Source organism: Notolepis coatsorum (assembly GCF_963971535.1).
Source record: "Notolepis coatsorum genome assembly, chromosome: 6".
Lineage (NCBI taxonomy): Eukaryota > Metazoa > Chordata > Actinopteri > Aulopiformes > Paralepididae > Notolepis > Notolepis coatsorum.
This window is the reverse complement of record NC_140170.1, coordinates 75,674,518-75,701,753: the sequence shown is the minus strand read 5'-3', so window position 1 is coordinate 75,701,753 and position 27,236 is coordinate 75,674,518. Positions and strand designations below refer to the sequence as shown.

General features: G+C 44.7%; 1 protein-coding gene across 1 annotated transcript; it reads left to right on the top strand.

The window, feature by feature from the left end:
• The first annotated feature begins 42 nt into the window (after window positions 1–42).
• Window positions 43–27,033, top strand: sdhb (succinate dehydrogenase complex, subunit B, iron sulfur (Ip)). Its single transcript, XM_084316249.1, has 8 exons — window positions 43–167; window positions 1,916–2,043; window positions 4,329–4,414; window positions 11,867–12,003; window positions 12,715–12,831; window positions 18,818–18,919; window positions 23,340–23,462; window positions 26,374–27,033. Exons 1-8 carry the CDS (start codon window positions 96–98, stop codon window positions 26,452–26,454), a joined length of 846 nt encoding a protein of 281 aa, XP_084172375.1. The 5' UTR covers window positions 43–95; the 3' UTR covers window positions 26,455–27,033.
• Window positions 27,034–27,236: the final 203 nt, after the last annotated feature.

Genomic DNA, 27,236 nt, shown 5'->3' with positions numbered 1-27,236 from the left:
GTCTGCCGGAAATTGAAAGAAGAAGAAGAAGTCGCAGGGGATCTTGGGAGGCACAACACGCAGGAACTATCAGAGGTCAGAAGGAAAGCTCCAATATGTCGGTTGCCGGGCTCTCGTCCTTGAGTCGCTGTGGTGTTTTGGCGTTACGATCCCCTGTCGGAATGGTGGTATGGTCACATATAACTATCTTAAACATATACAAAGTCGTTATCGTTACATATAGTTTAAAAATATGTGTAGGGCGGGCTACGCTCTGCGAGCTACAGAGCTATCTTTGACAGTGGAGGGCGCCGTCTATTCACTGATGAGCTAACATGTTATGTAGAGGTCTAACTGGGTCTAACGCTAGTGTTCGTTAGCTAACGTTACATGATACATGTCAACAAACTGTCACCTGACGTAATGTTACACAACTATAATATATGGACATAATTCTCTTGACGGTGTAGTTTTGTAGCTGTTAGCTTACGTACCTTAAACGTTTTACTAACGTTAGTGTAACCTAACCACAAACCTAAAAAATGACTCACAAGTGACAGGAAACCACTGGGTTGATTACCTAATGCCTACCTCATTAACTGGCTCGCCTATATCTTTATGCGGTACATGTCAACAAACTGTCACCTGACGTAATGTTATGTTACACAACTATAATATATGGACATAATTCTTTTGACGGTGTAGTTTTGTAGCTGTTAGCTTACGTACCTTAAACGTTTTACTAACGTTAGTGTAACCTAACCACAAACCTAAAAAATGACTCACAAGTGACAGGAAACCACTGGGTTGATTACCTAATGCCTACCTCATTAACTGGCTCGCCTATATCTTTATGCGGTACATGTCAACAAACTGTCACCTGACGTAATGTTATGTTACACAACTATAATATATGGACATATTCTCTTGACGGTGTAGTTTTGTAGCTGTTAGCTTACGTACCTTAAACGTTTTACTAACGTTAGTGTAACCTAACCACAAACCTAAAAAATGACTCACAACTTGTGACAGGAAACCACTGGGTTGATTACCTAATGCCTACCTCATTAACTGGCTCGCCTATATCTTTATGCGGTTTCCAGTTGAGTAATTTCGAGTGGTGGTCATTAGCAGAAATCATTTATCTTGTGGTGGTCTGGTCATGGGTCACTATGAATTGAAAATGGGGGACCCTGATGTAAACAAGACAAACGTCTTTCTCTGGTCTGCATCTCCTTAACAATTGTGTGTATTGAGCCGTGTATTCATTCATTCATGGCATGTGATGCCTTGTTTTGATTCATGTAACGTCTGTTCAGTGGTTGTTTACAAACTGGTGTGAGAAAATGATCGCCCTACTCGATACTTAACTAATGCAGTAGGATCCTGAATGAATCGATTATGTAACATTGCTGCTACCCGGAGACAGTTATTGGTTATAAATATCTCTGCTGCTAACCCGTAACCCTTAAGTGATGACCGCCACCATAATGAAGAATTCCACAGTTTGTTTATGTAATTGTACCAATAATTTATTTTAGCAGTGGGTGACTTGTTGTAGTACTCAAGTCTAGGACTCTGACTCGAGTCCGAGCCCTGGACAGATTTTCAAGACTCGTGACTCGATTTGGACTTGAGCAGTGATGACTCGGACTCGAGCATTGACTGCATTCGGACTCGGAAGGTGCAGACGAGGACTCGGCCTTGTTAATTGATAAATACAGTTATTTACTTGGACTCGGACTAGGGTAATGGGCACTCGACTCGGGCTCGTCTTTGGTGACTCAGACTCGAACACTGGGAACTTGAGACTCGACTCGGACTTGACATTTAGTGACTCGACTACAACACTGGTGGGTGATAATGGTCCATTATGACAAAATAAATGGTGTGGAAGTTGTCCCGACTGTTTTCCCCTCTCGTCCTTCACTACCAGGCGGTTCGCTATGCCCAGACAGCAGCGGCAGTGCAGCCTAGAGTAAAAAAGTTCCAGATATACCGCTGGGACCCGGACACGCCAGGAGACAAGCCCCGCATGCAGACCTACGAGATCGACCTCAACCTGTAAGTTCAAGCTCTCTCCTCCATCAGACTGTTGCAATGGGGACTTTGCCTCAATGCTTATTATCACTGTGGCGGATCTTATCTTTAATGAGGTCTACTGCAGATGTAAGCAGGGTAGTAATAAGCGCACCCAAATAAGGTGCCACACTGAAATGTGATCCGGTCTAAGTGTTGAAAGGTCACGCACAGAAAGGCCCCCCCCCATCCGTTCAGTTATTTTGTTGATGCCTCAACAGTGGCATTTTCAGTCAGACGGCTCTTCCTCAGATGTAAGGAACACGTATGTGTTTTTAGAATGTTTGTATGAGTCAAACTTTAAAGGTCCCATATTTCTGAGGTCCCCTAAACATGTCTTAAATAATGAAACTGAAAGGGAGTCAGTCTGTCAGTATGCAGACTTTGACTTTTGATTTCAGCCTTTTGTTGCCATGCTAAGAGCTCCCATCAGTAATCTCCAAATTATGATTTTCTGGCATCTGGTCTCCTATTCATCTACTACACCGAAGGAGGAAGATGTTACTTTAAAAGAGCAGTTGCTAAGTGCACTATTAACACTTTCAGTGCCCATCACGTCATATGACGTTTTATCAGCCCAATGCCTGAATGCCCACAACGACAAATATCGTTTAATTTTTTTATTAGCGATCTGAATTCATATTTCATCAACCGAGTCTCCCGTTGGTACACCAGCCCCATCAGCAGCTCAGAATGGAAAAAAGCGCCCCCTATCGTCTATCCCTGAGTAACTGCATGTCAGTCGCTTAGACCAGTGGTTCCCAAACTGTGGTGCGCGAGCGCCCTCTAGGTGGTGCGTGACATGAAAAGGCTAATGGTGGTCAATACATTTCTTTAATTGTTTTTTACAATTAAATTTCATAAAAATCTTAGTCAAACCTTTAGTATTATGGATATTAAACATGCTGGCAGAGTACATGCATCCATGTTGTCGTGAACATTTTAATTAAATAAAGAAATTCCCTATCCATAGTCGCCGTGGGAAGAGATAAATTCCATACCTACTCATGGCCTTAACTGACAACCAACAGGAACCAAACAATATTTTTTTTATGCCTAATAAATATAACTAATATACATTATTTCAAATTGGGATTTTCACTGTGTAAATCATGAAATTCAAGAAACGTTTTAATAAAAAAACGTATGTTTTAATAATAATAATAAACAATAATGTCTCGGGCGTGTCTGACACAGGTGTGCTTCATCTGTGCATGGAGACCAGCAACAATTTTTTCTAACCGAAACCCATTGGGGGGTGCGTCAGCTAGGTTGGGAGGTGACAGGGGGTGCACAGCCAAAAAAGTTTGGGAACCGCTGGCTTAGACTGACCTGGGATCAGTGATATGTAGAGGCGGAGCCAGCTGGCTCCTTGAGCTGGCAAGCCGTCTGCTCAACATGGAAGTCATCGCGGGATGGGAATCAGCCTGGAATATAATATTCACAGTAGCCGATAGTAGACAGTAGTGATCGATTTTTGGAATGGCGATCAGGAATTGTAATGATCTTTTTGGAGAACATCTGATCTGAGGTAAGGAATCTATTTTACCAGTCTTGGGATAATCAGAGTTGTATTCGCTGAGATATCAACGTGTCCCCCATGTGTGTGTGTGGCTGTGTGCGCGATCGCTGATGAGGAACTCAGATAATCGATTTTCAGCTCGCGGCCCCAGCGTGCATACGTACACATATACTATCGATAATCTAGCGTTTATTTGAAAACGATTCATAAATAGGCCGAAAAATTACAAAGTTTGTGTATTCTAGAATATTCCAGTAAACGTCTTTTATCATGGAATCTTTTTATTTTCCTTGAAAACGAGGGCTTTTCAAAATGCTATAAAACGAAAATTAACCGATAAAAAAACAATCCGCTTCGACAATGTTGACTGGAAAACGAGTCATTGATAAGCGACGGGCAGATTAGACACAGCCATAATTTAAAACATAGATTAGGCGTTATTAACGCTAACATTGAAGTGGATGGTGGGCATTCAAGCACTAAATCGTGCGCCCCCTGCTGGCACTGAAAGTGTTATGGAACCAAGAACAGCCCTCGGGTGGCTCTGGTGTCTGTCTTTCTCTCCCATCTCTTACTAGCTCCTCAGCCTCTGTCAGTGAGTCACAATCCATGTGCTTGGAGGTGCTTGAAATCACTTTTTACTTTCTCCCTAGTGACTTATCATTCATCAAGCCAAAACAGCTGTGAGAGTTTTCCTTATGGTCAGACACAAAACACCAGTGATGCTACTTGTTCTTCCTTCCCACAGCTGTGGTCCAATGGTTCTCGACGTCCTCATCAAGGTCAAGAATGAGATGGACTCCACTTTGACGTTCAGACGCTCCTGCAGAGAAGGTCAGTGAGAGCCGCATCACTCAATTTCTCCCAGGGATTAATCAAGATCTGATCTGATCTAATCCCAGTATATTTTAGGGCTGTTCTCAATGGACCTATCTCAAACCCTGCCCTCTTTTCTTGATCCTCCAATCACAGCTGTCGCTTACCTCGGACTTCCTCGTACAAACAAAGTTTGTCCGAGGTAAGCGACAGCTGTGATTGGAGGATCAAGAAAAGGGGCAGGGTTTGAGATAGGTCTTGTCGCTAGGGATGCACGATAATTATCGGGCCGATATCAGCAATTATGACGTCATCCCGATAAACCCGATAACGTTATTGATAGCTCCGATAATATATAATACATTTTTTGGTTAAAATAAATCTGGTGTGGGTGGATTTGGATGAAGGGCGCTTGTTTTTATTATAGCCTCCTCCCGTTTTGCCAGTACTGTGGTACGACTGACAGCGTGTGGTTTAGGAACAGGGAGTTTTTCACAAATCCAGCGCTCCCTTTCTTGGCTGTGACGTAGTCACGTTACATTCGGAGGCAGACAGTCGATCTGCCAATTACGTCCCACCGCTTGCACCCACCTCTTCTTCTTACCACCAATCAGAAGCTCTCGTTCGTTTATTTACCTCCGGATTGTCGGCCATTATTCTACTCGGAGCGCAGGCTACTAACGTTAGCTCCCCGCCAGCCACATTGACAAGTACCAGCGCTTATACATTACAAATGTCTTGTTGCACTTGTGGCAACGAGCGTTGTCAGCATCGACTTTAGTAAAATAGACCCAGACTTTTGAACGTTTCGTTCTGTCCGCCATGATGAGAGCAGAGCTGTCTGTACTCGGCAGCACCCGTGTGTGTGTGTGTGTGAGTGAGTGTGTGTGTGAGCACAGCCCGCTCCTCGCGCAGGCAGAGACACCGAGGCAGGAGAGATATAGAAAACGGCCAACAAGATTAGTTTGCGACGTTTAAATTCCTCAAAAAAAACCTCCATAATTTCTCGAGTACCAATAGCAGTACCGATGACGTCGGAGCGTATAAATACAAAAAAATAAAATAAAAAGATTTGATCCAAAAGAATATATATATATACATTTAAAAAAAAATATATAATACAATAAATATCGGTTATCGGTTATCGGCTTGAGGAGCATAAAGTTATCGGTATCGGTGTCAAAAAATCAATATCGTGCATCCCTACTTGTCGCCGCTGGCCAGGGTTTAGCCATGCTGTGGCCTGTCTGGCGCACAGTGATGCCTTGTCTCCATTGTCTTTAGAACCTGGCCAAACCTCGGGCGGCTGATTGGCGCAGTGGGCAATGCGGCCGGTCGTTCATACTAACACAATTGGCAAGTGTTAGAGGGTGGGAAAGCCGGTGGGTGGGGATTGGACGTTGTGGACAGCGACTCCTACAGGTCGGTTTGGTGACGCCGGTGCGGCGGAAACAGGAAGTAGCGGGGGCAGCGTGAGCCTCCCACGCGTTACTCCTCGCCACTGAGAGTTCGAGTTGCTGCGGTGAAAAGATGCAACAGGCTGCCTCCTCGTGTACCGGAGGGGACATGTGATGCAAGGCTTCTGTCCTCACTACAGCCGACCAGTGGGAGGCATAGTCTAGCAACGTTCAAGACAGGGGAGGGAAGAATTGGATAATATGAAAAATTGGGATGGGAGAAAAATGGGGAGAAAAAGTGGATAAAAAAAATAACCTGGCCAAACCTGGCTGGACCACGGCTGAGACGGTCACCTTTCACAACCTGGCCAGAACTGGCCAAAGCCGGCTGGGACTGTTGTATCGTCATGGTTTAGCTTGTGTACCACAGTTGTTGGTGTGAAACGCAATGTAGACGCAAACCCAACCATACCAAACCTGAACATGGCTAATAGGCTTGGGCGGTATAATTTTTTTCATACCTTCATACCTTTCTGACATCACACCCCGGTATACGGTATATGACGGTATGACTTTCATCAGGGGGGGAAGCTAAGTTAACAATATACTCGTTATCACCATACATAAAGATTTTCCGGGAGTTAATACTTGATATCTTAATCATAACCATAGTTGCAAGATGTTATAATGAAAAGGTCTCGTTATCTTATCTTATGCATTGTTTCTACATAAGCAAGCACACGTTAATTTACATCCACAACATAACTCAAGTTCAAGTTCTTTAATAGTTGTCATACAGAAGTACAGAATACTTTCATACTGTGGTATCTTAACTCATTGGACGCCAGACCCAATGATAGTCGGGTTAACTCGCCGACCATTCAGCGCCAATCACGAGTATAGTCGGGTTTTAATCGTTATTTCTTTTATTAGCGATATCCATTCATTTTCATCCATCCAGCCTGATGTTATCGTTGGGAATGGGTCTGAGCTCGCAAAAGGGCAAATACCGCCCCTACGCCTTCCGGCTGGTATTGCACTCCACTCGGAATGGTATAGTTTTCTTTCTGGGACGATCCAAGCCGTGCGGGCGTGGTTTAAATAATCAGGCGAGGTAACCTGATTTCAACGATAGATCTGCGAGGCTGCCCCCCCGCCCCCTCATATGCAATGCTGTTGAACGTGGCACGGACCTCCGCGCCCAGTACTTCAAATGGTGATCAGATAATTGGATTATTTCTTTTGCATTACATCAGATACAAGGTAAGAACATTATATATAAATTTGATCGTTGATCTGATATGTATTTCTACCCGATCGACGCTGTATCTGTGTGTGTATGTGTGGCTGTTTTCCGTTGGGTGCAGGAGGTGGGGGGGGGGGGGGGGGCCGCGCTGCGAGGGCCATTTCATGTATCCACGAGGAAGGACTAATGATGATCTAGCGTTGATTTCAGGAAGATTCGATAATCAGCCGAAAAATGACAATGTGTTTTGTGTATTCCACTAAAGGGCTATTATAGCGTCTTTCTCTGGAATTACTAGAAATCACCAAAACTATACTCGTATTCAAAACGGTATAAAACGGAAATGTACCGATGAAAAAACAATCCGTTTTGTACATGTTGACTGAAAGCAACTCACTGATAATCGACGAGTGTATTAGACCCATAGCCATAATTTAAGATATATTTTAAGCACTCGCAAATCTCCCACTCCTCCCATTGATTAAAGCGGTGGCGCTCTAGCGCCCTCTGGCGCACTTAAGCATGGCGGTCAATGAGTTAAGAATGATACAAGATGCTTATATTGAAACGCTTTGACATTAGGGCCGTTCTTTAAACCTAAACGTGCACTTTCTTCAACCTCGAACCTAAATTCCTTAGCGACCCGTGTTACCAACGTAAACAAACTGCACACTACAGCATGCACATACGAGACACCCAGATATGAAACGACATACGCAACAAATAACGGAGGCTGAAATGAGACCAACGTGACTCACAAACTCACGACAGTACACATACAGACGCACAAAATTTAATCTGCATTGATGAACTGATAATCAAAACCCAGCTGAAGCCGTTAAACCCCTGTAGAAAAGATATCCGGACCCTCATACATTCATCTTCCATACGCTTAACCATAACATAACTTACTTACCCAAACAACGTGTTCCCGAGTCCACATTCACGCACAAATCCGTACTCTCAATGTTAGAAAAACACTCCGATACCCGAATCCACAATCATCCGATGTCTGGGAGTGGACCCATGGTCCATTCGACCTTAATAAACAGACAGTCACCGGTCCATAACCGCATTCTATAGAAGAATAAGGGCTAGATCCACAAAGAATGGATTGCACGGTGCTAATGGCACCCTTTACTTACAATTCATTATGAATTGAAAATGGGGGACCCTGATGTAAACAAGATGAAAGTCTTTCTCTGGGCCCCGTTCCATGTACGTGGTTCAACTAAGTCGATCAACATGTCCATTATCCAGCTTCAGTTAACCCGATGTTCAAAGCCGGGATTTTCCTGTTTCACAAAGGAGGATTCAGTCTCGTTAACTCAAGCCAGACTTGAGAGTCAGGCTCAAGTCAGGCTAGATGCGCGCTCCCGTTTTAGGTGGAAAGCCAGCACGTATCGATGGCAGAGACCCTGATTCTCAACGGCATTGATTGATTAATTGATTTAAGACTTTATTGACAGATTGCAATAGGCTCAATCGCCTCGCCGACAAGTTAAATGCGTTATCTATAGGCTAATTCTAAGTCCCTCATTACCTCAATCAATCAGATTATATTTCTTTAAACTTGCCTGCTGGATTGAATAATCAAATGAGATCTTGCTAGCGAAAATTATTAGTTAACTGTTATACAGAATTACGATACGGCTCTCTTACCCATTGATTGATGTATAGTCAATCTTTTACTTATCTTCTCTGTGGTGTAACGGGTTCTTCTTTTGACTTTCACACGGACGACCGGGGTTCAAGGCCCTAGTCTTTTCCTTCTTTTTGCAATATAGGAATAATTCAATTTGGTGCACGTTGAGAGCTATATAAAGAATGACATCCTCAATGCATGTAGATTTATAATATTTTAACTTAAAACCAGGCTACTTTGGCGTATAATCATTAATATTATATTCAAAAAAATCATATTGGAAACACGGGGATTTGAACCCCGGTCGCTGAACTGGCAGGGATGAGCACTACCGCTGGGCCACTGGGCCAGATGGGATAAATTCATTGTTTATACATTAATGAACGAGAGACCCGAGAGTGTTTAGAATATCCGTTGTTTTGAATGAAGTTTATCTCTTTATCCTCATTTATTAATGTGACGTCAACGGCTCATTCAATTTCTCAAATCCGTCAAACAGCGCATCTCATCAGACATCTTAATCCCAGTTACAATTAAAATAACCACATCATGTGTACATCGCACGAGCGAGCGCCACCGTCGCCACGGTATATATAACGTGCATTATTTAGGACAAAGTGAATTTAATATCAGCATTTTGGGTCTATTTTACATTTCAAAAGCCCCCTCTGGAAGAATGGAGCACAAAAACGTAATTCAGAATGGTATAATGCAGATCGTAGACTGTGGGAATAGTTTCAGGAAACGGGCTGTCACTTCTTTGCGGGGGCGTGGCGATAGTTCAGGCTAACTTGAACTTGAACTCTGCTTTCGAGCAGGCTCAAACTTTTGGATATGTTGTCATGGTGATTTGGGAAATCCAGGTACATGAAATCGGAAAGTCAGGCTAACACAGTTAGCCTGATAAAGTTATCCGGCTAACTCGGTTATCCCGGTACATGGAACGGGGCCCTGGTCTGCTTCCCCTTAACAATTGTGTGTATTGAGCCGTACTGTATTGTACCCATTCTGCAATCTGTTAATAAAATTTTCATTCAATCAATCACAGCGCAGTGATTGATTGAATGCAAATTTTATTAACAGATTGCAGATTGGTTGGTGATCTTCTCTTATGCTGCTCAGTGTGTTCATGTGGTTGGTGGTCTTTTATATATGCTGCTCAGTGTGTTCATGTGGTTGGTGGTCTTTTATATATGCTGCTCAGTGTGTTCATGTGGTTGGTGGTCTTTTATATATGCTGCTCAGTGTGTTCATGTGGTTGGTGGTCTTTTATATATGCTGCTCAGTGTGTTCATGTGGTTGGTGGTCTTTTATATATGCTGCTCAGTGTGCTCATATGATTGGTGGTCTTTTCTGCACAGCATACAGTATATCCCTATGCTTATTTCTTTATTTTTTGTCTTTTTTCTGTCTGTAACTGTGTTTATTGTTATGCTGTTGCCTGTCTTGCCCAGGCCTCCCTTAGAAAAGACATTATTAATCTCAATGGGACATTCCTGGTTAAATAAAAAAAATAATACAATAAAATATTATAATATTCTTAGAATCTTGTTGACATGGATTTAACACTTTCTTCGCCAGGCTTATGTACATCATTATACCCCTCTCTGCCAGCTCTATTTGTCTATGGAGAAGTTCCCCTTCTTTGCAGGGCTATAACTTTTTAAATTGTATTGCTAAATTGACATTACTATGGCCCATTCAACGTCAATTATCTATCGTTCAGGTCGTAGGAACGTTATACTTTTTCATTCACATATTCATACTAAAATACGGTCTAAAGTATAAGTATGTTTTTATCGTTTTCTGCAGCTTTCTCCAGAACGTGATTTATAGCCCTAAATGCATTATATTGATGATCAAATACAGTTTGATAGCGATCTGCGCAAGATAAAAAAATTCAAATGGACGTGCTTCTAGAAGTTACTACTTATCATCTGATGTTGACCGGATGGGGGGGGGGGGGGGGGTCGTTTATAATTCCGTGGCCAACGTTAGATGATTCATCTAGTGTGGGTGATATGATCATTAGAGCAGTTAGTATCGAACACGTTAAAAAAAAACCTGCTGAATCTTACCGTAGCTTCCTCGTAGCGTTGGGCGATGAGCGTGGAGCAGAAATATTCCTATTATGGGATGTTGAAATATGCGATCCATCTCCAGGTTGTATAATAGTATATATGTCCAAATCATGTTGTTTATCGAGTTATTGGTAACGGATTGCTATCCATTGTGTCTAGCTCGAGTCCCGGGACTATTAGCGAGTGATCGGACCGAATTGGAATGAGCACCAGCTTCCGTTTCCGGTTTGGGCGATCCGCCGATCCGCCACCAGATGGCGCTCTTGAACCGTTGGAGAGTTGAGAAGGGGATCAACAGTAGATCTCAAGTCTCCGGGGGAGAAATATGATTGCGATCACAGATTTTTGAAATATTGATATCAATGACGTGTTACGGCGTCATTGGCAGAATTAGCATGGCGGGGAATGACGAGTTTAGGCGTCTCTGGCAGAGAAAGTGTTAATTAACATCTGTAAAATTGTGTTTTCCACATGCACTCTTTTTTTTAATCTAGCAGGAGAGGTGCTTATAATTTTTTAAGATAGAAGTTGTGGTGGAAATAGCCGAAGCTAATAACTTACTCAGTCAAAAAAATCTATAAAAGTATCATTACAAAATAGTCAGTTAGGCTGGATGACTCTCAACCAGGCGTTTAGCTAGGACACCACCGGAAGAGACACCAGGCGTTTAGCTAGGAGTCAGGACACCACCGGAAGAGAGACGCCCTCACCGGATCTTCAAACATCTAAATACATTTAAAAAAAAACGGAAGGGGTGGGGGCCACAGGGAGACACGACGTATACATAGGGAAGGATCGGGAGGGTTTATTGAGGTTAAGAGTGAGGGGTGGGGGTAGGAGGGAAAGATGAGCAAGGGAGTTTTATCTCCCACAAAGTCCTTTGGCACAGAGGAAAAAAAGCATGAAAAAAAACAAATAATCAACTGACAAAGTCTTGGTCGACTAAAACCAAACCGACTGGACCATGGGGAGGCAGTTTGTCTTACTATACAGTAGAAAAGCACAGGACTCATGCTTCAAGTGAATCTTACCATATAGAAAAGCACAGTGAAATGTTACTGAATGTGTTGTGTGTGTGTGTCCATGTCCTTATCAACGCAGGTATTTGTGGATCCTGTGCTATGAATATTAACGGTGGCAACACACTCGCCTGCCTGAACAAGATTGACACCAACCTCAGCAAGCCAACAAAGATCTACCCGCTGCCACACATGTACGTGGTGAAGGACCTGGTGCCTGTGAGTGTCGTCGTCGTCCTTCTCCTCCTCCCTGAGCCAGGGCTGGATTCATTGTAGGTCGTGGGCCACATGCAATCCAACACCAACTCATGCAGTTCGGATTATGTAAATATAGGCTAATACAGAAATTAGATAAAATAAGATATTCCTTTATTGATCCTCTTGGGGAAATGTGGGCAGCATGGGGGAGGGGAGGTACAGGTATGGGCAGGGTAATTGTAGAAAGATGCAATTTCCACAGAACTATAAAATCATTCAAGAGGCCGGGTTGGACCGCCGGGCGGACCAGATCCAGCCTGCATGTTTGATTCCCCAGTCTTTAAACAGTTACAGACGCTTCAAGTCATCTACTCCGTAGGCTACTACCTACCGATGCTAAGCTAGCTTACTCGGACAGTTTGGCATCACATCTTTTGGGGAACAAGTATGACTGATATAATCCATTTCTCTCCGTTAAAGAAATGAAACATGCCAGAAAGAAAAAGTCACATGGCTGATTTCTGACATGTTGTACATCTTGGTATCAGATGATGGTATTGAGGGAAATTCTCCTGCTACCAAAAGCCCATTTCTTTGCCTGGTTATCGGCCCAATATGCATCCAGTTTCCACACAAGAAGAAAACTTGTATTGAAGACAGTTGTACTGGAGGTAGTTGTATTGAAGACGGTTGTACTCGAGGTCGTTTTAATTGAGACATCTTGCTTTGCAGGACATGAGTAACTTCTATGCTCAGTATAAATCCATCGAGCCCTACCTGAAGAAGAAGGACGAGGCACAGGAAGGCAAGGAACAGTACTACCAGTCTGTGGATGACCGAGAAAAACTGGTATGTAAACAAACGCTTACATGTTCACCATATTTCTTTTAACCCGGGCCCTATTCAAACTAGGGATGCACGATAATTATCGGGCCGATATCAGCAATTATGACGTCATCCCGATAAACCCGATAACGTTATTAATAGCTCCGATAATATAATATATTTTTTGGTAAAAAAAATGCGGTGTGGGTGAATTTGGATGAAGTGCGTTTGTTTTGACTGTCCGGCTCCTCCCGTTTTGCCAGTACTGTGGTACGACTCGTAGCGTGTGGTTTAGGAACAGGGCGTTTTACACAAATCCAGCGCTCCCTTTCTTGGCTGTGACGTAGCCACGTACGTTTCTTGAAAGCAGCGCGGATGTAAACAAAGATGGCGACGCTAGTGGGGATTGTTTCAGAGGGGAAAAGTTCGCTTGCTATTTGTAATAAATGCAATGCAGAAGTTCCACGAGGAGGGAAAAGTGCAGCGGCTTGTGATACATCCAACCTAGCAGGTCACCTGCGGCATCACCACCGCTGCAATGGTGTGTTATTGTGTTAACTTAAAAGCCTGCGACGACGCGGGGAGCTAAGCAAAGCTAGCCCCTTTCATGGCTGATGCAACCCTTGGTTGAATACGCAGTCACTTATTGCTCCGTAGTAGCCAGGTTAATTTGCACCACCAAGGACTGCTTAAAAGCTAGCGGCTTGAGCCCTTGGGTCATTTCTGTCAAACTTCTTTAATTTAGCAAACGACTCGTCAATAGGTACAAGCGTGCTCGCGCCGTCGTCGTAGGCTTCTAACACCATTGCAGCGGTGGTGATGCCGCAGGCGACCTGCTAGGCTATGTGTCCACTCAAAGCCTTTCTTTCAAGGCGGACAGCTTTGAAAAAAGAAGAAAAAAAAAGCTTCGAGCGTCTTAGGTTGGATGTATTATAAGTTGTTGACGGATTGTGAATTTTCATTTGGAAAAATAAATATGGTCACTTTATCAGTCAAAACTGTTGTCTTGGCTTTTGTTTCTGTTGTCTGGTTAGGTCAAAACTACAGGAATATACATTTAAGTTGGTGTTAAGTTATTGTCCTGGGAAGTCTTTTTATGTATTATTATTGTATTGTGATATGTTTTGTTTCATGTTGAAAAAAAAAAGAAAGAAATTTGATAAAAAAAAATATATACATTAATTAATACAATAAATATCGATATCGGCTTGAGGAGCATAAAGTTATCGGTATCAAAAAATCAATATCGTGCATCCCTAATTCAAACATTGTCCGTGATGTTGACTAGTACAGGCCATAATGTGACCCATCGCTTCAGTTTTGAGAAACTTGGCACTGTGCTGCATCCTCTCACCAGGCTCCAATCCAATCCAATGGGGTCAAGTGTTTTATCCTTTTTAAAACCATGTTCTACAACGGCATGCAAATTTCTCTATTCTGATTGGCTGAAACAGTCAATTTACACGTATTTATTTTTCATAATCCCACGCTCTTGGTCCCAGGACCCGCCCACAACCGAATTACTATCACTCCGCCGTGCGACTTTGTAGGAAAAAACAAGATGGCGGACAATAATCTTTACAAATGGATATGTTGATAGCGTCATAACGAACCGATTCTGTCACGGCGAATGTCTTAGTTCTTTAAACAATGTTGGATGATGTAATTGATGGGTCATGAGTCATTGTGGAACGAAATAAAAATCGTGCGGATTGATTGATTGATTAATTGCAAAAAAAAATAAAAATCTTTTCTTTCTATAGAAGCAACTGGGAGAGGTGCGCTGTTTTAAGTGAGGGTGGACTGAATGGATATGTTGAGGGCGAAAACTTTTTTTCCTAATAGGGCAAATAAAACCTTTTGTTTTACCTACTTTCTATAGAAGCATCTAAGAATGAAGTTCTATAGAAAGTAGGTTAAAAACTAAAGAAAAGTTGGATGTGTTAGTTTGTTGGAAGTCTAGGTGAAAGACAGTTGGATGTGTTAGTTTGTTCGATGTCTTTGTTGAAAGACAGTTGGATGTGTTAGTTTGTTGGATGTCTAGGTTGAGAGACAGTTGGATGTGTTCGTTTGTTGGATGTCCTACTGAGAACAGTTGGATGCACTTCCGAGCTGCTTCCACATGGAGGCAACTTCTCTTTTTTTTCTTTTTTGGGAACTACTTTTTCTGGCGGATGGTTTTTTCAATAAATCTTCAATTAATGTGTGTTTATTGTATAGCAATAAGGTTGGATGAATGTGCCAGTTGTATAAAAGCATTACACCACTTGTAGTCGTGGATTGTGAAAATTAGACCATGCCTAGGGGGGTCTAACGACCACCCCTAGGCATGGTCTAATTTTCACAATCCACTCCTGCGCGTGATGTAATGCTACCCTCGGCTGCGCCTCGGGCCTAACGACCACCCCTTGGCATGGTCTAATTTTCACAATCCACTCCTGCGCGTGATGTAATGCTTAAATACATGTCCTTTTCCAGAACAGGAAGCTCACAGCAGTGTTAATTTTGTCAACGAAAATGATGACTAAATATGGTCGTCAACAAAGCTTTTTCCCCTGACTAAATCTAGACTAAAACAAAAAAGTAAAAAATGTGTTAAATAGCTAGCTTCTTTGCAAAGGGGAAATACCAACTGAGGAGCCAGAAGAGGAGCCTACGGCCTCCAAGACACATAAAGCTTTTTTTTTTTTTTTTATCTTTTTCCCCCTCCTTTTTCCTCCGATTTTCTCCCATCCCAATGTTAGTTGTTATGCCAATTCCCAATCCCCTTCCTGGTTGCTGCGCACACAGTCGGTCTGGGAGAGTGGAGGCTACCACGTGCTTCCTCCGACACACGTCCAGCCAATCAACCGCTTCTTTTCACCTGGCAGCGCGGATTCTCACTGAGAGGGCGTAGCGTGTGGAAGGATCACACTATCCCACTTAGGTCCTATCCGCGCTTAGCAGGCGCCCCGACCGAACTGTAGGAGTCGCTGTTTACAACGACCCGGACCCACCCCGCCAGCTTCTCCCACCCTCTAATACTGCCAATTGTATTAGTGTGAACGGCCAGCCAAGCTGGTGACAACCCCGGAGCTGTGAGCTGGATTCGAACAGGCGAATCCAGCTGCTCCGGGGTTGGTGACGAACGCAATCTCCGCTACGCCACCTGACCGCCCTACATAAAGCTTCTTTTAATAAACGGGAGTCATACTTAAAATACGGGTTTATCCCAACAGGTGACTCTTGCGTGCCGACGTCCTCTCTGCCAGGGTTAGAAATTAACGGGGGCTTGGGGCATAATGCCCTTGAAAATGAACAAAATGCCCTCGAAAATCAGTTAAGGGGGGCACTTAATGCCCCAGACAGTTTACTAATTATATATATATATTTATCCGGTAATGGAGCGTCTGTGTATCGTACGGTTCAGATGACGCGCAAATAAAAAAAATCATTTGGCGGAGCCGGTGTTCTGCACTGGCTGCAGGCAGCAGCAGCACTGCAGCCAGGTGCTAGTCAGTTTGTGTAAAAATGGCACGCACAATATAAATCAATCTTCATTACGACTTTAAAAACATAGCCATTAACATTACATAGGCCTACACACATCTTGCCATAGCGTTGGCAGTTTGTAAACACAACGCACGTTTTAACTATGGTAGCCCGACGCAGCCCGCAAGCTAATACTGTACAGTCAATGAAATGTCACCGTAGCTACTAGCTACTGTAGCAGAGGAGGAAATGGGAGTCTGAGAGGCGGGGTGTTTAAAGACAATGATAGGCGTTTATTCAACATCCAAGAAGGCTAACATACAACTGTGTTTTACTAACTCCAACCGGGACTATTGCCGCTTTCGCGCTGCTTGTTGATGTTATGAACTCCTCCTAACGTGACCGGAGCTGAAGGTGCCACACGCTAAAATGTCCGTGGGGACCCGGCGCCAACCCATAGATAGTTCCAACTCACCGAATTACGTAATCCACCACAGTTGCACTCAATATTTAAATAATGTTAGTCTAAATAAATGTAGACAGAAACATAATAATTTCAAGCAGAAAACGAATATTTCCATTAAGAACTGACAATCAGGGAATTTAAACATGGTTGACATTGTTTTTGTGTGTTTATATTAATTAAAGAAAGGAAAGTCTAGTGCTGGCTGAGCATATTGTTTGTTTGCAATAAGTTAATACTTTGACAAATGTAGCCTATATTTTTCAGTCAGTTCGGTCTTTGTGTGCCAAACATTATTTAAGGCTGTAAACACTGTAAACCTTTTATTTTATTTTTAATAAATGAGAAGCATGTTTAGATTTGAGTTTTTTTTTTAATAAAAATTAACCTATATCGAACTGAAAACCGTGACCCCAAAATCGTGATACGAACCAAACCGTCCATTTTGTGAACCGTCCCACCCCTACCGTTTATCATAAAAATTCAGTGCCCCCGAAATACAAAAAAAAGCCCCCGAAAATCAATTAAGGGGGGCAAAAAAAGCCCTTGAAAAAAATGTTAATTTCTAACCCTGCTCTCTGCATAATATGTGGCGACAAGATAGAAAACGAGGCAATGATGACAACTGTGTTCAAGTTGGCAGATAAAGTAGCTGCATTCAACGCCAATTTGGAATTGGAGGGCGGCGAGTGAACATTTGACATGTTTCAAACATTAGCAGGGATTTTGGAGGACTGAAACAAGCCCAGGGCAGGGCTGCGTTATGGTGAGTCGTGTTTTCATGCATTCTGTTCTGCTATTCATGTGTTACTTATGCACTTGCCGCGGTGCTGCATGAAAATCAAATGCCCATCCTACTGATCTGCTGTTCATGTGTTACTTATGCACCCGCCGCGGTGCTGCATTTTTCACTTATCATTATATTAAATTAGCCATTGTTTTTGGTTCTGGCCCGCCATTCAATGGCTTGGGGGAAAATTGGCCCTTGGCCAAACCTAATTGCCGACCCCTGCTCTATATGTATGTGTATATATATATATATATATATATATATATTCTTTCTGTACAACCAGGGGTCGTCGTGTCTGCTTCACATGGGCTGTGGAAACGTTCGGTTCACTTTACTGACTGGTGAGGGTCTGTTTACATCTTTAACTCATTACGTTATGTGGGGAGAGGGGCGTCTACATGAATCTATGATCCCAATAGAAATTAATTTGAATTTGACTGACTGTAACGGTACATATAATTGCATTACAAGAGAATAAAAAGCTATTTTTTTCATTAACGAAAACTAGACAAAAATGTCATCCGTTTTCTGCGACTAAATCTAGACTAAAACAAAAAAGGCAATCGAGACTAAAACTGACTAAGACTAAAATGCTCAGACCTGTAGTTGACTAAAACTGACTAAACGAAAAATAAATGAAGGTGACTAAATATGATAAACGAAAAAGGAGCATTTGACACATGACTAAGACTAAAACTAAAATAGCTGCCAAAATGAACACTGGCTCAAAGTGTAAGGTGTGTCTTCATGTGTTCTACTGAGGAAATGGTTGCAAACCGTACGTACGTTGTATAAAATGTACCCTATGATGATGTCTTAAGTTGCCCAGTTACATTTCTAACCGCCATACGAAACTGCACTGTGAGCTTCCCGTTTTGGAAAAGGACATGCAACACTTGATCCCATTGGATTATACTGGAGCCTGGTGAGAGGAGGCAGCACAGTGCTAGGTTTCAGTGATCAGTGAAATGAATGTCTGTACTAGTCGGCAACATCAACGTCATAAAAGTGACCCTGTCCTATGAAGAAGTAATACTGAGTCTTCTTGGGACAAAAAACCATCTGTACTATTATGTACCTTACTATTATGCTACTATACTTGTACTACTACTGTACCTACCATGTTAATATGTCTCCTATACATAGACGCTGAGTGTAACACTCAAGTTCAACACTGTTTGATGAACAATGTTACTGACCCTTAGCTGCCAGAGATGTACCCTTCCTGCTGACTTTGGATAAAAGCATCAGATAAATGTGTCTTACCCCCCCTCTGCTCCCACCAGGATGGGCTGTATGAATGTATCCTGTGTGCCTGCTGCAGTACCAGCTGTCCCAGCTACTGGTGGAACGGGGACAAGTACCTCGGACCTGCTGTCCTCATGCAGGTGAGTGTGTGGGAGAGTGCTGGGGCTGGAAGGTGTGTGTGTGGGAGCGAGTGCTGGGGCTGGAAGATGTGTGTGGGAGCGAGTGCTGGGGCTGGAAGGTGTGTGTGGGAGCGAGTGCTGGGGCTGGAAGGTGTGTGTGTGTGTGGGAGCGTGTGCTGGGGCTGGAAGGTGTGTGTGTGGGAGCGAGTGCTGGGGCTGGAAGGTGTGTGGGAGCGAGTGCTGGGGCTGGAAGGTGTGTGTGGGAGCGAGTGCTGGGGCTGGAAGGTGTGTGTGGGAGCGTGTGCTGGGGCTGGAAGGTGTGTGTGTGGGAGCGAGTGCTGGGGCTGGAAGGTGTGTGTGGGAGAGTGCTGGGGCTGGAAGGTGTGTGTGGGAGCGAGTGCTGGGGCTGGCAGGTGTGTGTGGGAGAGTGCTGGGGCTGGCAGGTGTGTGTGTGTGTGTGTGTGTGTGGTAGAGTGCTGGGGCTGGCAGGTGTGTGTGGGAGAGTGCTGGGGCTGGAAGGTGTGTGTGTGGGAGTGTGTGCTGGGGCTGGAAGGTGTGTGTGTGTGTGGGAGCGAGTGCTGGGGCTGGCAGGTGTGTGTGTGGGAGAGTGCTGGGGCTGCAAGGTGTGTGTGGGAGAGTGCTGGGGCTGGCAGGTGTGTGGGAGAGTGCTGGGGCTGGAAGGTGTGTGTGCAGGGAGCGAAATTAAAGCCCGCCAAGCGCCATTTGCGGGCAGATTTTACGTTTGACGGGTGGGACTGAGCGGTCTGTCCGCCATGTGGCGGGCAACGAAATAGTCATGTGAAAACGTGGGAGCGTGTGCTGGGGCTGGAAGGTGTGTGTGTGGGAGCGTGTGCTGGGGCTGGAAGGTGTGTGTGTGGGAGCGTGTGCTGGGGCTGGAAGGTGTGTGTGTGGGAGCGTGTGCTGGGGCTGGAAGGTGTGTGTGGGAGCGTGTGCTGGGGCTGGAAGGTGTGTGTGTGGGAGCGTGTGCTGGGGCTGGCAGGTGTGTGGGAGAGTGCTGGGGCTGGAAGGTGTGTGTGTGGGAGCATGTGCTGGGTAGGCCTGGGCGGTATCATAATTTTCACACCGCCATACCTTGATGACCTAATACCCCGGTGTACGGTATATGACTGTATGACTTTCATTTTCATCAGCGCGGGGGGGGGGGGCAACCCGTGTTACCAAGTAAACAAATCGCGGAGATGGCCTTACCGTTTATTTGCTTGTTCCACCAGTCCACAACAACACACACTCTCGTTACCACAACGCTTTACGGTATTTTCACAGCACTGTCGCAACATTACCGTAAAGCGTGACCACCGTTGTGATACACATAAACAACAGTTAGCTCTCAGAACAGCCAGTTAGCCCGCAGCACCAGGCAGCAACGGTAAGCGTGTCTCGACTCTCATTTAATTTCCAGTGAAGCGGGGTTTCCCCTCCTCCTCCTGTGTGTAGACAACCAGCTCTGCGGCTCGCTCGACTAGTGAGGACTGGTCTCGCCCTCTGCTGGCGCGTGTGTGCAGTGCACTACAACCAACCACTGTTAAAACTCCGTTTCACTGTAATATAAACTGAAACGGATCTTGTGATTTTGACGGTATTGGTTTTCAATACCGTCGGGATTTCTAAATACCCTGGTATACCGTCATACCGCCCAAGCCTACGCTGGAAGGTGTGTGTGTGGGAGCGTGTGCTGGGGCTGGAAGGTGTGTGTGTGGGAGAGCGTGTGCTGGGGCTGGAAGGTGTGTGTGTGGGAGCGTGTGCTGGGGCTGGAAGGTGTGTGTGTGGGAGCGTGTGCTGGGGCTGGAAGGTGTGTGTGTGGGAGCGTGTGCTGGGCAGCGTTTCCGTTAGCCGGTAATTACCGGTATTTGACCGGCAAAATCTGTTGAAGTCCGACATATTTAATCTCTCCGGTCATAGTGTCCGGTGAAAATGGTTCCCTCTGGGCACAGTTTGATTATTTGAATTGTATTCAGGTGGGCTGGAATTGAGTGGCCTATGCGATGAACGAAACAATCATTACGTTTGTTGTCGTTGCTTCGCCAAGCAGCCGGTCTGATAGTGACGACGCTGTGTCGGCGAGAGCTTGCTGCTGGATTTGCGAGGGGCATGCAGCTGCAGACCCACAGAACCCACCAGCTTTGCTGGCACAGTGCGGTCCCCAGACCTGGAAAGCTGCTCTGCGGGTCTGCAGCTGGATGCTTCTTGCAAACTAACTGTAGCCGGCTCGCGCTGACAACAGCTTTCATTGTTGGACCGGCTGCTTGGTGGGGCAACGATGAAACGAATGTAATGAATCGTTCATCGCATAGGCTATTTAATTTTGGCCTGTTTTAGTGCAGTTCAAGTGATCGGGTTGTGCTTGGAGGGAGTTGTTTTCACCGGACATTATGACCAGCACCAAGTCGTTGGGAGGTGGAGATATACATCACGCAAACCCACGATAATGTTGCCGTCTCTCTCTGCCAAATTTCTCAGTTCTTCGCTTGATATAATTAATACAAATGTCCAATATAACGGAATTCGTTAGCTCATAAAAATGTGATTATAACAGACTGCTGTTTAGTGTCGGACCGACTGCCCACATACGCGGTCTATTTTATTTCAAGTCAGCAGCAGCACGGAGTATCGAGGGACTTATTTTATTTTAAATATATTAATGACTGTATACGCAAAAGTAGCCTAGTTTTAAGTAATAATATTATAAATCTACATGCCTTGAGGATGACATTCTCTATATAGCCTGCCTATCAATTGTTTTAAAGCTCAATAAACTATGACCGGAATTAATCTCATTTGTCCGGTAGATTGAAATCTTGCAGGTCACGGAGACCGGCAACAATTTTTTTCTGACGGAAACCCTGGTGCTGGAGCTGGAAGGTGTGTGTGTGGGAGCGTGTGCTGGGGCTGGAAGGTGTGTGTGTGGGAGCGTGTGCTGGGGCTGGCAGGTGTGTGGGAGAGTGCTGGGGCTGGCAGGTGTGTGTGGGAGAGTGCTGGGGCTGGCAGGTGTGTGTGTGTGGGAGAGTGCTGGGGCTGGAAGGTGTGTGTGGGGGGGAGAGTGCTGGGGCTGGCACGACTATTACATTTTACTAGTGGTGAGAACTCATCGTGGGCAAAACTGGGCATAGCGTTAAATGTTCTCTATGTTTTTTTTTTTGTTTTTTTTTTATCTTTTTCCCCCTCCATTTTTCTCCGATTTTCTCCCATCCCAATGTTAGTCGTATGCCAATTCCCAGTCCCCTTCCTGGTCGCTGCGCACTTACCCCCCACAGTCAGATCATCTGGGAGAGTGGAGGCTATCACGTGCTTCCTCCGACACACGTCCAGCCAATCAACCGCTTCTTTTCACCTGGCAGCGCGGATCTTCCCTGAGAGGGCGTAGCGTGTGGAAGGATCACACTATCCCACTCAGGTCCTATCCGCGCTTAGAAGGCGCCCCGACCGAACTGTAGGAGTCGCTGTTTACAACGACCCGGACCCACCCCGCCAGCTTCTCCCACCCTCTAATACAGCCAATTGTATTAGTGTGAACGGCCAGCCAAGCTGGTGACAACCCCGGAGCTGTGAGCTGGATTCGAACGATTCGAACAGGCGAATCCAGCTCACAGCTCCGGGGTTGGTGACTAACGCAATCTCCGCTACGCCACCTAACCGCCTGTTCTCTATGGTTTCTAACAACCATAAGATATTCCTTTATTGATCCCCTTTGGGAAATCCGGGCGTCATAGTAGCATGGGGAGGGGGGGGGTACAGGTATGGTAGAAAGACATAAATATAGGCGATACAATTTGATCTGAATATAAAAATGAGAAACTTTTTTTTTAATATTAAATAATTAAATAACGAGCACAATTTTAATTGGTGCGCGAATCCAGCTGCCAGTCTAGTGTCGCTATGTGTTGTGTCTTTTGCTAGTATGGTTGTGAAATTGGTATAAAACGTTGCTCTAAGTGCCGTGGTATTTAAAAAGTCTTCCATTTAACTTGTTGAAACCTGCTGATACCCTGTTGGTCTAAAAAACGATTAACCAGGAGTGTCTGTCTCTCCCTCTAAACGAGTAACCAGGAGGACCTGCAGTATTGAGTGTCTGTTGTCTCTCCCAGGCCTAGACCTGCAGTATTGAGTGTCTGTTGTCTCTCCCAGGCCTAGACCTGCAGGTGTCTGTTGTCTCTCCCAGGCCTAGACCTGCAGTATTGAGTGTCTGTTGTCTCTCCCAGGCCTAGACCTGCAGGTGTCTGTTGTCTCTCCCAGGCCTAGACCTGCAGTATTGAGTGTCTGTTGTCTCTCCCAGGCCTAGACCTGCAGGTATCTGTTGTCTCTCCCAGGCCTAGACCTGCAGTAGCTGAGTGTCTGTTGTCTCTCCCAGGCCTAGACCTGCAGGTATCTGTTGTCTCTCCCAGGCCTAGACCTGCAGTAGCTGAGTGTCTGTTGTCTCTCCCAGGCCTACCGCTGGATGATCGACTCCCGAGACGAGTTCACCGAGGAGCGGCTGGCCAAGCTCCAGGACCCGTTCTCCCTCTACCGCTGCCACACCATCATGAACTGTACCAAGACCTGCCCCAAGGTAACAGCAGGCCCATGGCTTTCAATGAACTGGGATCAGTAATAATAATAATAATAAACTTTATTTGTATAGCACCTTTCATACAAGAATCTCAGCCCAAAGTGCTTCACAGCAGTGATGTAGATACAAAATAGACATAGGCATAAAATGACCATAGAATTGGCATAATTATAGATGTTCATAAAATGAGCAGAGAATTTATATTAAAACCTCTCTGGGGGCGCCCTTGTGGCTCATCGCATAGTGCCTCGCACACCTACGCGGCCGTTCCGGCCGCCTATTCTTTATTCCCAGCGGAAGAGTGCTGCCGAGTGCTTCCGCGTTTTCCCTGATTGGCTGCGACACGCCCCGCGGCAGCCGCAGAGCGGAGCGGCAGAGCTTGCGGCATTATGTAGCCGTAATCCCCGATGTTTTTCATTCGACGCTTAGCTCAACTGGTATGCCGCCGTGCTGTGGATCCTGGTGACAAGTTCGATTCCCTTCAATTATTATTATTATTTTTTTTTTAACATGCATTCTTTCGCCGGTTAAGTTTAGGCATGTTAACTTTAAGCATTGTTTCGGAGTTGGTTAAGGTTAGGCATTGTTTCGGAGTTGGTTAAGGTTAGAAGGGTTAAGTTTAGGCGCTGTTAAGGAGCTGGTTAAGGTTAGAGTTTGTCTTAGAGAATGGCAATATTCTTTCGGAGTTGGTTATGGTTAAGGTTAAAGGGGAACTATCTTATAAATGGCCTTTTTCAGTGTTTAGCATTGTTTCCTAGCTATGTGGACTTATATTAACACTTTGACTGCCGGAAAACGCTTTAAAGCGTCATTCCCGGCCATGCTCAAGTTGCCGGAGGACGCTGTACAGCGTCCTTATATCAATATTTCAAAAATCTGCGATCGGATTCATATTTCCCCTCCGCTGGCCTGAGATCCACCAGGAGGACCCACTGAGCTCTCTGGCGGTTCAGGAGCGCCATCTGGTGGCCGATCGGCGCAATCGCCAAACAGGAAGTGCTATGGAGGTTGTGCTGGTCGACCATATTACTTCCGGGCACTCTGTTTGGCTCACGGGACTCGATCTCGACACAATACATAGCGATCGATAACTCGATAAACAACATGATTTGGACATATATACTATTATACAAGCTGGAAATGGACCCGATATTTCTACATACCATAATAGGTAAATGACTGTTCCACGCTCATCGCCCAACGGCGCGAGGAGGATACGGTAAGATTCAGCGTTATTTTTGATCGTATTCCATATAAACTGTTATGATGAACATATCACCCACACTAGATGAATGATATAACGCTGCCCACGGAATTATAAACGATCCCCCGCCCATCCGGTCATCATCAGATCATACGTAGATCATTCTAGAAGTACGTCCAATTGAATTTTTTTATATCGCCCCGATTGACACCGCTGCATGATAATGTCCCAGATGCCGCGCAGGCCACACAGTGGTTTAGGAGCCCAGCCTCAAAACAGCTTAAGATCTTCAGGTAGAAAAATGCTGTTTTTGAGGACTTGATTAGAAATACAAAACAATGAATTAAAAAAAATATATAATTACAGAGGTGTTCCATAAACTCACAGGAATTGTGTAAAAGTGCCCAAATAGTGAAAGAAATAGTAAAATAGTTCCCCTTTAAGGTTAGGCATTGTTTCGGAGTTGGTTAAGGTTAGAAGGGTTAAGTTTAGGCGCTGTTAAGGAGCTGGTTAAGGTTAGAGTTTGTCTTAGAGAATGGCAATAGACAGCCTATTTCCGCACTGCCGCTCTCGCGCTGCCGCGGTCACATGGGCGTCGCAGCCAATCAGGGAAAACGCGGAAGCACGCGACGCACTCTTCCGCTGGGAATAAGCTACACGCGTCCCGGCCTGCCTCTCGCTCCCGGGCTGATTTGTCGCATGTCCTCCCCACATCTTCTCCCGTTCTCCCTCTCCTCTGTCGGTCTTGTATGGCCAAAAAATGAAACAAAAAATGCTAAAAAAAAAAAAAAAAAAACTCTGGAACATTTTAATAAAAATAATTTAAATAAAAAGATCACTCTTCATCCTCTCATCCTGTGTCTCTTCATCCTCTCATCCTGTGTCTCTTCATCCTATCATCCTGTGTCTCTTCATCCTCTTCATCATGTGTCTCTTCATCCTGTCTCTTCATCCTCTCATCCTGTCTCTTCATCCTCTCATCCTGTGTCTTCATCCTCTCCATCCTGTCTCTCGTCATCCTTTCATCCTGTGTCTCTTCATCCTCTCATCCTGTCTCTTCATCCTCTCATCCTGTCTCTCTTCATCCTCTCATCCTGTGTCTCTTCATCCTCTCATCCTGTGTCTCTTCATCCTGTCTCTTCATCCTCTCATCCTGTCTCTTCATCCTCTCATCCTGTCTCTCTTCATCCTCTCATCCTGTCTCTTCATCCTCTCATCCTGTCTCTCTTCATCCTCTCAACCTGTCTCTTCATCCTCTCATCCTGTCTCTCTTCATCCTCTCATCCTGTGTCTCTTCATCCTCTCATCCTGTGTCTCTTCATCCTGTGTCTCTTCATCCTGTCTCTTCATCCTCTCATCCTGTGTCTCTTCATCCTCTCATCCTGTCTCTCTTCATCCTCTCATCCTGTGTCTCTTCATCCTCTAATCCTGTGTCTCTTTATCCTCTCATCCTGTCTCTTCATCCTCTCATCCTGTGTCTCTTCTTCATCCTCTTCATCCTGTGTCTCTTCATCCTCTCATCCTGTCTCTCTTCATCCTCTCATCCTGTGTCTCTTCATCCTCTTCATCCTGTGTCTCTTCATCCTCTCATCCTGTCTCTCTTCATCCTCTCATCCTGTGTCTCTTCTTCATCCTGTGTCTCTTCATCCTCTCATCCTGTGTCTCTTCTTCATCCTCTAATCCTGTGTCTCTCTCTTCACCCCATAGGGACTGAACCCAGGAAAAGCGATCGCTGAGATTAAGAAGATGATGGCCACGTACAAGGAGAAGAAGACGGCCACTGCTTAGACCTCAGCTCTCTCTCTATATATATATATATATATACTCCTTCCTCTATCACATCCCCTCCCCCCTTTAAATTATATGTTGATTTCAAAATAAATGCCTAGCGAAGAGTGATGGGTCTGCACTCCTGTCACCTTCTGCACCAAAACCACCACTCTTTAACACTTGATCCGAACGGAAGTGGAGGGGGGAGTGGGTAAGATCTGTGTTGGTGGTATGTCGACAACGCACAAGATATTTCTATTTTATGGGAGAAAGTGTGTGTGAGAGAGAGAGAGAGAATGTGTGTCAGAATCATAGATGATGCAGTCCTATACATATTTGTATGATCTATGATTCGGTGTCTGTATGCGTGTTTGAGATACATGATGACCCTGCTTACTATGAGAAGAGTGATGTATATATTCTCTGGCTCATACCCTTCCTTCTGTCCGGTCTGTGTGTACCAACAGTCACACACTATGTTTAACTGGTGTAGAACATGAACGTCTATCCTCCAGTTCATCATACCATACCAACAGCAGTTTTTTTCTTTTCATGTTTCAAGTTTGACAGTATAATAAATTGCTATAATGCCTGCCATTCATTTGTTGTTTCATACTATTTTGTAGCATAATGACAGCCATTTACTTCTGTGATCTTATGTTACAGTAGCTCTCCATTGCAATGCTGTATAATGTAGGCTACATCCCCGCTATGTAGTAGCATTCAATGTCCGCTGGATGGCACATTGTGTAGGTTTACCAGGGGAAAGGCAGCATTGCCACCCTGCTAAACCCATGTTA